This window comes from Haliotis rubra, unplaced genomic scaffold, assembly GCF_003918875.1.
Source record: "Haliotis rubra isolate DU_JTF1 unplaced genomic scaffold, ASM391887v1 Scf2, whole genome shotgun sequence".
Taxonomy (NCBI): Eukaryota; Metazoa; Mollusca; class Gastropoda; order Lepetellida; family Haliotidae; genus Haliotis; species Haliotis rubra.
Genome location: NW_025766002.1, coordinates 9,025,812 through 9,039,035, shown reverse-complemented (window position 1 = coordinate 9,039,035; position 13,224 = coordinate 9,025,812). Strand labels below are relative to the sequence as shown.

Sequence of the window (13,224 nt, the reverse complement as noted above, 5' to 3'; positions counted from 1 at the left end):
TTTTGGGGTCTTTTAATTGTAAATATGGTTCAAATAGCGTAACCTAGTTTTCGATATCCTTCGAATGTACATTTGGTTGAAACTGGAAAATATACATTTATCCCGAGACAAGAACGAATGTTTACTTATAATTCAAAAGTATAACAGCACGAGTATTCATTTTGTCTTTTGTCTTCTACCCGTCCCTACATACGCTCAATCACATGTGTCTCCAGGTCACGGAGAATCGGTGGTTTAGGGGCACGTATTGCAATTCTCGTGCGTTTGCGTGTGTTGTTGACGCAGCATGGCTGCCTTGTAACATCACTATTTGATTATGATTCACAAACACATGTTCATGATATGGTCGGAATCGTGCCACGGATTAACAGACATTTATCATGAAAACAGTTTTTTTTATGTAGGTGGCTTGAAATTCGCTTTACAAAGGCCTACAGGTTCGATCACAATACTTTACGTTTCAAAAGGGTCTTTTCTCTAAGCATGCTCACGTCAAAACTGATTAAAATTTTAATCGCAGATTGATGAATAAGACAATAAAGAGTATGCCAAATCATCGTTACCATGACAACCCTGTGATACTTAAGCTTCAACTTATGTAAGAGAGTAATAAATACAATGCTAGGTATAGCACTACTACTACAGATGATAGTGTATGTCGTACATTTTGATAAGTTGCTTGCAGCGCTATCACTAATCACTGGGTATGTATACAATTATATGTGTGATGGAGGAAAACGTGCGTCGCTACTTTTCTCAGTAATCTGAATGCATGTAACGTGAAACCGGCAGATACTTATAGAAGAAAGTGTTTGCCCTACATGTAACAACGATGTCCTGTATAAAAGGGAAATAATGTGGGGATGAATCACATGTACTTTTATCTGGGCCCGTTTATGATGATACATATTGCGATCTTTCACAATAATCTCTCTGGCTATCAGACTGAGGGTACTATTTAAACATAACCGGTATTTTTCTATTATTGTATTTATACAGTAACATTCTTCGAATTTTCTCCATATACGTCCGCCAGATACATCGCGCACTACCCCTTTCTCTATTGACTTTCTCCAACGAATGTTGCATGTTCGAAGAATCCAGGTCAAAGTAGAAAAGTCTTAAGACTATTCCCTACAATTCTGTAACATACACACTATGTAAACAAACCTCAGGCTACAGACCCGCACCGAATAGTAGAGCGAGTCTCTAATTGGATAATATAGTTGCACGTTAAAAGAGGTGGGAATAATAGAAGACGCTATCCAATCAGAGACTCGCTGTACTAATCGGTGCGGGTCTGTAGCCTGAGGTTTGTTTACTTCCGGGCATATGTCCTGACTTCGTCCGAGAATGAACGGCAAAATTATTGAAAGCTTTAAATGGGAATAAAATCATCAGGTTTGTGATACGCAAGGTACTTTACAGAGGTCAACTGAGTATAAATTGTGCAGTTTTTTCAACGGTCAAAGCGATGGAAGCGTTTGTCAGAACAAAACCGAACCGAGCCGAGCCGGGCCGCCATTTTGTTTCGATTTACTGACACACCTTTCTTATATCTTATATATATAGGTCATGCTTATAACTATATCAGAGTCGGGCACCTATGGTTTCAGGGTCAGTGTTTTGGTAGGGTATTCATTCTTGGTGTCTCAGAACGCTATATATCGATATTAGTCCGTACTGGTACCCTCCCTCAACCCCAAACAGACGCACACCACAACAGGTCACGCGTCTGTATTATATGTTAGTGTAGTACTGATAATCAACATCATCTTGACAACTCACCTTACCACCTTGCCTGATAGTGAGGATTCATCCTGGCATGCAGTAATATAACAGTTACTTAAAATGGCAGTGTTAAAATTGTTAAACTCATTCACTCATTTGTTTTGTTACAGCATGACAAAAGTGAAAGATCACGATAGAAGACCAAACCTTCACTTCCACCGTACAGGCCTCAACGTATCTGATGAAACGAATACAATGGGCTGGCGCATGCGCACATTCAGCTCCATCCTGAAGGAAAATGGCCACTCGCAGGTAGAAACGCTGCAGTTCAATTTGTCAGAAACAGTTAAATAAACCCCGTTTGTCTGGACAGTAGTGTGCCCGTACTGAATTTTGAGCTGCTGAAATGATGCAAGAAGTATTCATTTTTATCATCCAAAACTGTGTTCCACAGGAGATATCGCTTGTGTGAGATCAAACGATATCTCCTAGGAGATATCGTTTTGACAGTAGATTTTGTACAATGCCCTGACAATGTGATGACGTCATGTACTTAATGACGTCACAATGCTATGACATCGCTGCACTGCAAGTCTAATGGCAGTACCATGTTCAGAGATGAACATTTTTCATTGAAAATTAATGACTGACTGACTGAGTTTAGTTTTCGCCGCTTTTAGCAATATTCCAGCAATATAACGGCGGGGGACACCAGAAATGGGCTTAACACATTGTGCCCATGTGAAAATTAATGAAGAGTGATTTTGAATGATAAATGGAATCTCACCCTCGTGTCTTCTGATATCAAATATATCAACACTCGTTGATAAAGTAAAAATATCCTCGGCAAGCCTCGGGTATTTGTAACTTTATCAACTCGTGTTGATATAACTGATATCAGAAGACACTTGGGTGAGATTCTCTATGTATCCATTGTCCAAACTTTAAGGTGTCCGGAAGCACGGGATTTAGACAAAAAAACCAAGGGAGTTAAAACAGATCACAGTTTACTAATGACTCTTTTTGAAACAGGGACTTCATTATACGATAAGAATGTAAACAATTGTCAGTAGAAATATTGGAAATAAAGTGTTGTAGGGCTCTAGTATAATGCTGGGAGACACCTACTCTGCATTGAAATGTTTTGGAACTTATTTTGTTTATTATTTAGAAACATCTGTTATCTTTCAGGCCGTGATCGACCTACTGAAGATTGACATTGACTATTCCGAATGGTGGGCATTTCCAGAGATGCTGAAAAGCGGGGCTCTGAAAAATGTGAAACAGTTTTGTTTTGAGATTCACGTCAAGCTGAAATCTCACCCAGAGCCGGACATAGACAAGTACCTGAGAGGTCTGGAGCTGCTGAGAGACTTCTATAATGCTGGATTTAGGATATTCCATACAAATAAAAACATGGATGCCAAATACAAGTCAATGTTTGGCATGGAGCGAACAGGTTGCCATGAGATTTACATGGTGCGCAGTGACACACAGACATTTGGGTAAAGATCTGGTGACCAAGCTAACATCTAATGCAATTTGGTAAAAGAGGGTCATTTCAGGTCTCTAAAAAGGTGAAAAAAATATATGTCTGGCATTGGCTATAATTGCTTGTTATTTCATTTATTAGTATTGCATTGACAAATGAGGTTCATCCTAATGCATATTTTCTCCTCCATCCAAAAAGTTGCTTATTTGGCAAAGTATTGATTCTGGATGAAAAGCGGGATTATTATGCAAATTCGATGCAAGTTGTTATGAAAACGTTGTTCTTAGTCTCCAGACAAATGTAATAATCCATAACATTCCTGTAAACGGGGTTTACAACGGAGACCATGTTTATGTCCATGCTTTACTAAGTACAAATTTACCATCTTCGCTTTTAAAGAATCACACATTCCCTCATTGCAGGGACCATAGATACTATTCATTTAAAAGATCAGTACAGATGTCACATTCTGCATCATTTGGGTTGATGATCACCATGTTAGATTTAAACATACTGACTACATAACGTAACGAAAGAATCATACAACCATTTTCAACAAATGTGCTCAAATATATCATTTTCTGATATTTTGGTATCTGTACAGTTTCTTTTTTTATGATCACCATGTTAGATTTAAACATACTGACTACATAACGTAACGAAAGAATCATACAACCATTTTCAACAAATGTGCTCAAATATATCATTTTCTGATATTTTGGTATCTGTACAGTTTCTTTTTTTATGATCACCATGTTAGATTTAAACATACTGACTACATAACGTAACGAAAGAATCATACAACCATTTTCAACAAATGTGCTCAAATATATCATTTTCTGATATTTTGGTATCTGTACAGTTTCTTTTTTTATGATCACCATGTTAGATTTAAACATATTGACTACATAACGTAACGAAAGAACCAGACAACCGTCTTCTACAATTGTGCTCAAATATATCATATTCTGATACTTTGGTATTTGAATGCATTTCAATCTTCATTGAAACATATGTTTCAACATTATGAATGCATAACGATAGAACCATACTGTACTGAGTTTAGGAAATCACATTTTCTACCCAAAATGTGCTTATTTCTCATAGTCCGAATAATTTTGTTTTATAAATACATTTCATTATTGATTGAAACATGTGATTACGATACGATACATCGTTGTAGGATCATTTGAACATAATGTGAATCTCGAAAATGGCTTTGGCCGTCCATATGTTTATGTGTTTACGATCTCCCTTCAGCCCTGAATTTCGTTCCGACGTGAAATAAGGTTTTCCTATCTCAATTTTTCATGTCGTCTGGAATGATGCACGGATGAGATACAAAAATACTCACACCCTGGCAGAGTTATGAAGGAAGAGAACAGCTTGATCCTTCAGCCTCTACTTGTATTTTTAAACATGTTTCGCAAATCGACTTGATCTACATGATGGTTTATTTAAAGTCTATTAACAAGCCATCCAGATTTTACTATTTACAAATTATGTTGTACAATTAGTGAAATAACAATTTTATTGTTTTTGTTTTTATTTAATCATTTTTGCTTTTCCGCTCTTTTAAACGCTGTGAAAAAAGTGAAAAATGAAAAGGTAGAGATGGTCTTATTCAGCAAATTATAATTTGTGGGAATATACTGAAGTATCACATCACACATCTTCACTTTGAAGATCCTTTTTATAATTGATCTTCTCCAACCCAGGCTTGTCGTGTGAGGCGACAAACGGGATTGGGTGGCCAGGCGCTCCAGGCTGCATATCTCAGTATCTCAATGGCGTATATCGATGCTGGTGGTGTCAATCAGTATAATGACTGGTACAGGTTCGATTATTTGCAGATCGACCTCATATGATTGTTATATTGCTGAGTGCGCCGTTAGAAAAACAAACATCCCATAATGCATTATTTAAATACGCATCTTGCCTATCTTTATCCCTTTTTTACAACATGTATTTTTATTTGACATTTCGGGGTTTGATTTACCTTTAATTTGTACTCCTGGATTTTACAATGGGATGACATGTTAACATTCATGCAGTTATGTGCTGAAGGTGCTAAAGTCTGTGGTACATTTCTTTGTTTGGAATATGATGGCATTTGCATGGGGAATTTTTAGATTAAAGTAAGATTCAATGATTGTTAGCATCTCCAAATTACATATTATATTTTTTTATCGTTTGACATGATGGACCTCTAAAACCTCACCTCATGGATGATGAAAAAAGGGTAAGGCTGCGGGACTTGTAGTCCCGTCTACATACATCCTATTGTGATAGGCAGATACTGCTGAATGTTGGTGACAGGCAAACAAGGCGAAAATAATGCCCTCCAAAACCTACATGTGTCTTACTGCGGGATTTGATGTCGTGTTGTGGGTGTGACGCAGTGTGTTAATTTGAAATCGGTATGTTTTCAGACTGGATGTTTCGGGTTTTATATCAGCAGATTTAGAATGGAATATTTACTACTACTGCTATTGTTGTTGTTGCTGCTGTCATTATAGACCCGGGAAGCTTTGCTTGTCTGGTGGCCTTTGCTTGCTGTCAACAGCCAGGATGTCTAGTGATCGAAATTTAGCTTTTTGTGCGTTCGGAAACATAGTTATCCTTTTAAGTTATTTGCTCTCGATGGATATGTGTTGAATGATGTAATAATGTGAAGGCTGTACTGAGTGTATATGTGTTGAATGATGTAATAATGTGAAGGCTGTACTGAGTGTATATGTGTTGAATGATGTAATAATGTGAAGGCTGTACTGAGTGTATATGTGTTGAATGATGTAATAATGTGAAGGCTGTACTGAGTGTATATGTGTTGAATGATGTAATAATGTGAAGGCTGTACTGAGTGTATATGTGTTGAATGATGTAATAATGTGAAGGCTGTACTGAGTGTATATGTGTTGAATGATGTAATAATGTGAAGGCTGTACTGAATGTATAAATGTTTGATGTTACAAGACTGTACTGAATGGAGGGGTAGAATAAGAGGATAACTTTTTTAAATGACAAAACAAGCCTGCAGCAATGTATTCTTTGTGAAATATCGGTACAAATACTGATTCATACAATATTATAACAGGCAGACAAATAAAAAAATGTAAACACAATAATATTTGTGTTCTGACGAATTTTCAACAATCGTTCCCATTAGTGCCCTTGCTTAACGACTGAATTTTGTCATGGCAGGATTGCGTATGTTTTTAGTTAGAACTAACTATGTTGTATATATACATTTGGGTCTATCTTTGAATGGTGCGACTGTATTTTGTATGTTCAGTTCTGATGTTTGGGTTAATGGTTGAATAAAACTTACCTTTTTCAGCGTCGAGTTGATTTTATTCGAGTATAATATTAAAATCGGTTTTACGCCGAAGTTTTTTAAGGGCTTTTGAGCAGAAGGAATCACCAGATGAAGGCGTTTACGACTTTCGGGAAAGACGGTTATGACGCTGACCGAACTAAGAGAGAGCGCTTTGCGATCATGGCGTTCTAGTACACGAACATCCAGATCATGCCCCAACCAAAAAACCCCAAACAAACAACTGTGCACAGCGAATTGGGTCGCAATCTGTTTTGAAGGTTTTCGGTTCAATTCTCCACATGGGTACAATTTGTGAAGCCCATTTGTGGTGTCCACCGCCGTGATATTGTTGGAATATTGCTTCAAGCGGCATAAAACCATATTTACTCACTTCTTGACTCATTCAAATATTAAACATCATGATAGATCAAATATATGTTATGTTGTATAGTTAGCACAGGCCTAGCTGCTATTGTGAATCTTCCGAAAGCTATCGGCATGTGTCAAGTCGTAAACGTATCTCTTGTCAACAAACAATATACCGTCGTCATCGTAGGGCGAGGAAGGCGAATTGACTGAAATACAAGCCATACAAAAGGTAGCGTCTTGGTATTCGAAATACGATACGGTCTGTCAGTCATCCGAATTCGTTTCCAATGAATGCGAGGAACGCGAATACACAAGATGACTACATGAAGTACAGAATCCTGACCCACCCAACTGTCTTCAGCGTCGCAGTGGTGTACTCCCACTTCGCCTAACTTTAGCCCATTAGATACGGAAAATCCTTTAGGCAATGTGGGTATGTAACGCCCGGATGATTACTAAGGAGTAGGCAAAGTGGGAATAGGAGAGTCCACATGTAGTGGTCAGAGGGGTGTTCAAAGAATGACAAAATGCAAGTGACCTTTTAATACATATTTAATACTATATACACATCATTAACACATGGCCCACTCTGTCCCACTGTCTCAGCCCTCACAAACAAGACTACAACAAGAATGCAAGACTTAATACAGCGCCAATATACTGTCTCTGTTTTATTTCTGTTTACTCGGGACTGCCTCCGTGGTGTATTGGTTAGAGCGTCCGCCCGGAGAGCGGAAGGTCGCGGGTTCGATCCCCGACCGCGTCATACCAAAAGACGTTAAAATATGGTACTTGTTGGTCCCTGCCTGGCGCTCGGCATTAATGGGTACAACAAGGACTGGTCGGCTCGGAGTCAGTATAATGTGTCTGAGTGGGGTATTCATGCTTCACTGCGGCGTGGTATCTCAGTGGGCTAGCACTATAAAACCAGCTTAAGTCCGGGCTAGTACAAGCAGCCGCACATACACATACACACTCATGCACGTCGTCATATGAGCGAAATATTCTCAAGCACGACGTTAAACCCAATTTCACCTCACCTCACCTCTGTTTACTCGGTACTTGTATCCGCCATGATAAGCATGTCGTCCGCCTCGAAGAATGACGAAGATGATGTATGAAAGATACTGACACTTGTACATTTGCCATTGCGATAATGTAGCGTGGTAAACATAACCTGTGTGATATATTTCCACATATCCTGCTCTAAATTCATCTCAAAGTCACATAAAGCTACTTTTACTTCTTTAGCTTAATGTACGCATAGGCGCCCGACTCTGATATAGTTATAAGCATGACCTATATATATAAGATATAAGAAAGGTGTGTCAGTAAATCGAAACAAAATGGCGGCCCGGCTCGGCTCGGTTCGGTTTCGTTCTGACAAACGCTTCCATCGCTTTGACCGTTGAAAAAACTGCACAATTTATACTCAGTTGACCTCTGTAAAGTACCTTGCGTATCACAAACCTGATGATTTTTGTAACAGGATAACATTAATATCTAGCAAACCAAGATTAACATGTCGAAATACACTCTATGTACAGAAAGAGCAAAGTTTGTTCTACAAAACTGTAAAATTAGCGGGGAAATGGGATAATTACATGAGCAATGGTAGGGTGGTAGAAAGAGAGCACGCGAACTACGTGACAATGGGTTACTGAAGATGAATTCTAACCCGGATCTTCACGAGTCGTAATCTGTATGAAGACATACATATTATGATTAGTTATTTTACAAACTACTAATTTGAATTTTAAGTATATTTGGATGATATTTTTACTATTTGCATACCATTTTGTATTCTCAGGTATGTCCTTGATAAGCATTCCACGTCGAGACATTGTACTGCTTGTTGAAAGAACATCTCAGTATACAGTATATGTTTATACAAATTTATCGTCCAGAAATTACAAAACGTTAAATCATGCAAAGGATTGTTTTTGACAAAGAAACTAAACGATGTAAACGACGCTACAACAAAGATAGTTTATCAGTATTGGAAAATCTCTGTGAGGAAAATATATATGTGTTTTGGAAAAAGACAGGAAAAGTTGGAGTTGGTTTTAACAGAATTCACATTATCCCAACTGAGGTGAGACTGTCTGATGGTACTTTGTCTGGGGACCAGGAAACTGTATTGAATACATGGAAAGACAGTTACAGTAATCTGTTAAATAACCGTAACTCTGTGATTTTCAATGCTGCACAGGAGCCAAGGGAGGTAACCGACGCAGACACCTATACATCTCGGCTCAATAACCCCTTCACGTTGGATGAAGTGTATGAAGCTGTGCGATCAGCGAGGAAAGGGATATCACCAGGATGTGACAACATACCTGTTGCGGTTTTGAAAAATAATACCAGTATAAAGTTTTTACATTAACTTTTTAACATGTGTTTTGCTAGTGGGAAAATACCGAGTGAATGGGCTATGAGTATCATCAATGCTATCTCGAAGTCATCATGTGCTGATAAATATGACCCTTTATCATACAGAGGTATCTCCTTGACAAATTCAAGCTATAAACTGTACTGTTCGGTGCTGAATACAAGACTGTACAAGTATACAGAAACCAGGGACTGTATAGCTGAGGAGTAGAACAGTTTCAGGAAGGGCAGGTCCACAGTAGAACATATATCATCACTCACATCCATAGTGGAAACTCGGAAATCTTTAAAGAAATCGACAATTTTAGCATTCATAGATTTTGGATAGGCTTATGATAATATTGATAGGTCTATATTGTGGAGAAAACGGTCTGATCTTGGAATCTTTGGAAAGATGTATGAAGCTATTATCTCCCTTTACAAGAGTGTGAAGAGTTGTGTCAGAATAAATGGAAATATGACTGAATGGTTTAACGTCAAGTGTGGGCTTAAGCAAGGATGCCTTCTCTCCCCTCTGCTATTCAACGTCTACATCAATGATTTGATAACTACCATAAAGAGTTTCAATATTGGTGTGAAGTTTATTGACGAAACACTGACTGTGCTAGCTTATGCAGACGATCTGGTCCTGTTAGCTGAAGATGAAGCCGACCTAAAAGTACTTTTAGACATTTCACATAACTGGTGTGAGAACAATTTCATGACTGTAAACTCGGATAAATCACAAGTTCTACACTGTAGACCTGTAAATATGCCAAGAACGACTTGTGCTTTTCAGTGTGGTACTACGTCACTAGAGCTAACTGACAGTTACTGTTATTTAGGCCTATTGATAACAGAACACTTAGACTACGCAAGGATGGCCAAGGTTGTAGCTAGTTCAGCAGGTCGAGCGCTGGGTCTGCTGATTTCTAAATTCACGTCCATGGGCGGTATGCACTACACCATGAACAGGAAACTCTTTGACCATGGTCTGGTCGACAGTTGACTACGGAGCAGCGATTTGGAGGACTTTAAACTCTACATAAGCAACGACTATACAAAACAGAGCTATGGAAATTCTATATGGGAGTGCGGAAATCTACCCCCAACGCTGCAGTGACAGGCGACATTGGATGGACACCTACACCAGTGAAACTCTGGGGCTCTCTCATGAGAATGTACACTAGACTTAATTGCTTAAACCCAGACAGACTAACTTATAAGATTTTTAACTGGACAGATGGCTTCAAGAAAGAAAACAAACTGGATAAAGCGCTTACACCTACAACTTGACTGATTAACATGTCTGCCTGAAAGCATGATAATAATATATAGATCATAGAATTCACCTCTTCATCCATGATGCAGAGGCGGTGGGATAGCCGAGTAGTTACAGCGTACGCTCGTCACGCCGACCCAGGTTCGATTGCCGACATGGTTATAATGTGTGAAGCCTGTTTCTAATGTCTCCCGCTGACATATTGCTGGAAAGCTGCTAACAGCGACGTAAAAATAAACTCACTCACTCACGCTCACTTGCTCACGGGATATTAATGTCAAGTTAGAACATAGTCACACCAGTTAGCAGACTTAGAACGCAACATTAAAATGTGTAGTGGGGGCAGTGGTGGGGTGATAGTTGGGACAGCGGTGTGGTAATAGTATTGGCGGTGGTGGGGTGATAGTGGGGATGGTTGTGGGTGGTAGTGGGGACAGTGATGGGGTTATAGTGGGTATACCAATGTCCCCACAAGCACCACCACCAATGCCCCCTCCCCTACCCCCCAACACACACACACACACACACACACTGAGTGACACCACAGTTATTGTCACCACCAACACTACCACAAATCTCATAACTATTACCCCTACCACTATCCTTCCACCACGTCCCTATTATTACCCCATCACCGTCCCCACTACTACCCCACCACCGTCCCCACTATTACAGTACAACCCGAATTTTTTGAGAATTTAAGATTGTAATTTTTACATGTTTCTTCACTCATTACTCACGTATTAAATGTGAATATTAGCAGAACATAACTCCAGATTCAAAGACAGGTGAACAGTTAGTATTTTGTCAAGTCACCATGGGCAGCAATGCAGGCTTCAATGCGGCAGGGCATACTACTGATCAAAGAAGTTAGAAAGTCGTGGTCCATGCTGTCCCAATATCGGACCACCTCTTCTTTCATTTCAGCAATATTTGTCAGATGTTTCTTATTGACACTTTCCTTCATAAGCCCCCAAACATTTTCTATTGGATTTAGGTCAGGGCTATAGCTTGGCCAATCTAATAAAGTCATATTTTGGGTCCGAAACCAGGCCTGTGAATGCTTTGAACGATGTTTTGGGTCGTTGTCCTGCTGGAAAATCCAAACATTTCCATAGAACACGTGAGCAGATGGCAGTAAATGTCCCTCGAGAATATCTGTGTACCGCTCTCTGTTCATATTCCCTTCAAATACACAGAGGGGCGTTGCCCCCAACACAGATATGCCACCCCACCAGTTAAATTTCGGACGGTACTTTGGGCGCTGATACAAAGGTTTTTCAGTTTGTTTGGTCCAGAATTTCAGTGTATTAGGAAACAGCAACACAGAACTTTCATCTGAGAAAATCACATTGTCCCAGTTAAAATTTCTATGCTGTAAGCACCAATTCAGCCTTCGGTCCTTTTGTTCAGGTTTCATGATCGGTGATGGAATTCCTCGACTTTTCTGCCAACCCATTGCATGCAGCTCAGTTCTAATTGTCTCCTTACAGACAGCCACAGTTCCTCTATCAATCATATCCAGCCTATGTTTTCTAAACTCTTTCGTTTGTTTTTAGAAACAAGAATACCAAGCCGCCTCCTGTCACCGACAGTCAATTTTCTGGGCCTACCTGCGCGTCCCTGGTGCTCAATGCCATATCCATTTGCAATATTTTTCAAAACACGATAAACAGTGGACAAAGGGATGCCTGTTCTACTTGAAATCACTTTAGCTGATCTGATGTCCTTGTTATAATACGCTAAACTCAACTTCCTCTTCTCTAAATCCTCCATACTGAGGATCACTGAAAATGTCGTCTGCTAGCAAGTAAACAAAGGTGGATAACTCTTCACAAACTAATGAAAAAGGATTAACTTGATAGCTGGTCAAGGTTGTTTATACTAGAAATCCAATTAAACACATTCCTAAAATTCTCAATAATTTCTGGTCATACTATACCCCACCACCGTTGATTGATTGATTGAAACATATTTTATTCATTGAAGAAACGGATTGGGCACACTATTACCCCACCACCGTTGATTGATTGATTGAAACATATTTTATTCATTGAAGAAACGGATTGGGCACACTATTACCCCACCACCGTCCCCACTATTACCCCACCACGGTTCCCAGTATCACCCACCACTATTACCCCACCACCGTCCCCACTATTACCCCACCACCGTCCCCACTATTACCCCACCACCGTTCCCACTATCACCCAACACTATTACCCCACCACCGTCCCGACTATCACCCACCACTATTACCCCACCACCGTCCCCACTATTACCCCACCACCGTTCCCACAATCACCCACCACTATTACCCCACCACCGTTCCCACAATCACCCACCACTATTACTCCCACCACCGTTCCCACAATCACCCACCACTATTACTCCCACCACCGTCCCCACTACTACCCCACCACCGTTCCCACAATCACCCACCACTATTACCCAACCACCGTCCCCACTATTACCCCACCACTGTTCCCACAATCACCCACCACTATTACCCCACCACCGTCCCCACTTTTACCCAACCACCGTTCCCACAATCACCCACCACTATTACCCCACCATCGTCCCCACTATTACCCCACCACCGTCCCCACTATTACCCCACCACAGTTCCCACTATCACCCACCACTATTACCCCACCACCA

At 39.9% G+C, this 13,224-nt stretch overlaps 1 protein-coding gene across 3 annotated transcripts in view; it reads left to right on the top strand.

The window, feature by feature from the left end:
* The window catches only part of LOC124275487 (probable methyltransferase-like protein 24), a 63,962-nt gene extending 57,987 nt beyond the window's left edge, over positions 1–5,975 (top strand). For all 3 annotated transcript variants that reach the window (XM_046711070.1, XM_046711069.1, XM_046711068.1), the window contains 2 exons: positions 1,902–2,043; positions 2,923–5,975. In XM_046711070.1, coding sequence (XP_046567026.1) covers positions 1,902–2,043; positions 2,923–3,240 — 460 coding nt within the window. In that variant the 3' untranslated portion in view covers positions 3,241–5,975. The remainder of the gene's footprint in view (positions 1–1,901; positions 2,044–2,922) is intronic.
* Positions 5,976–13,224: the final 7,249 nt, after the last annotated feature.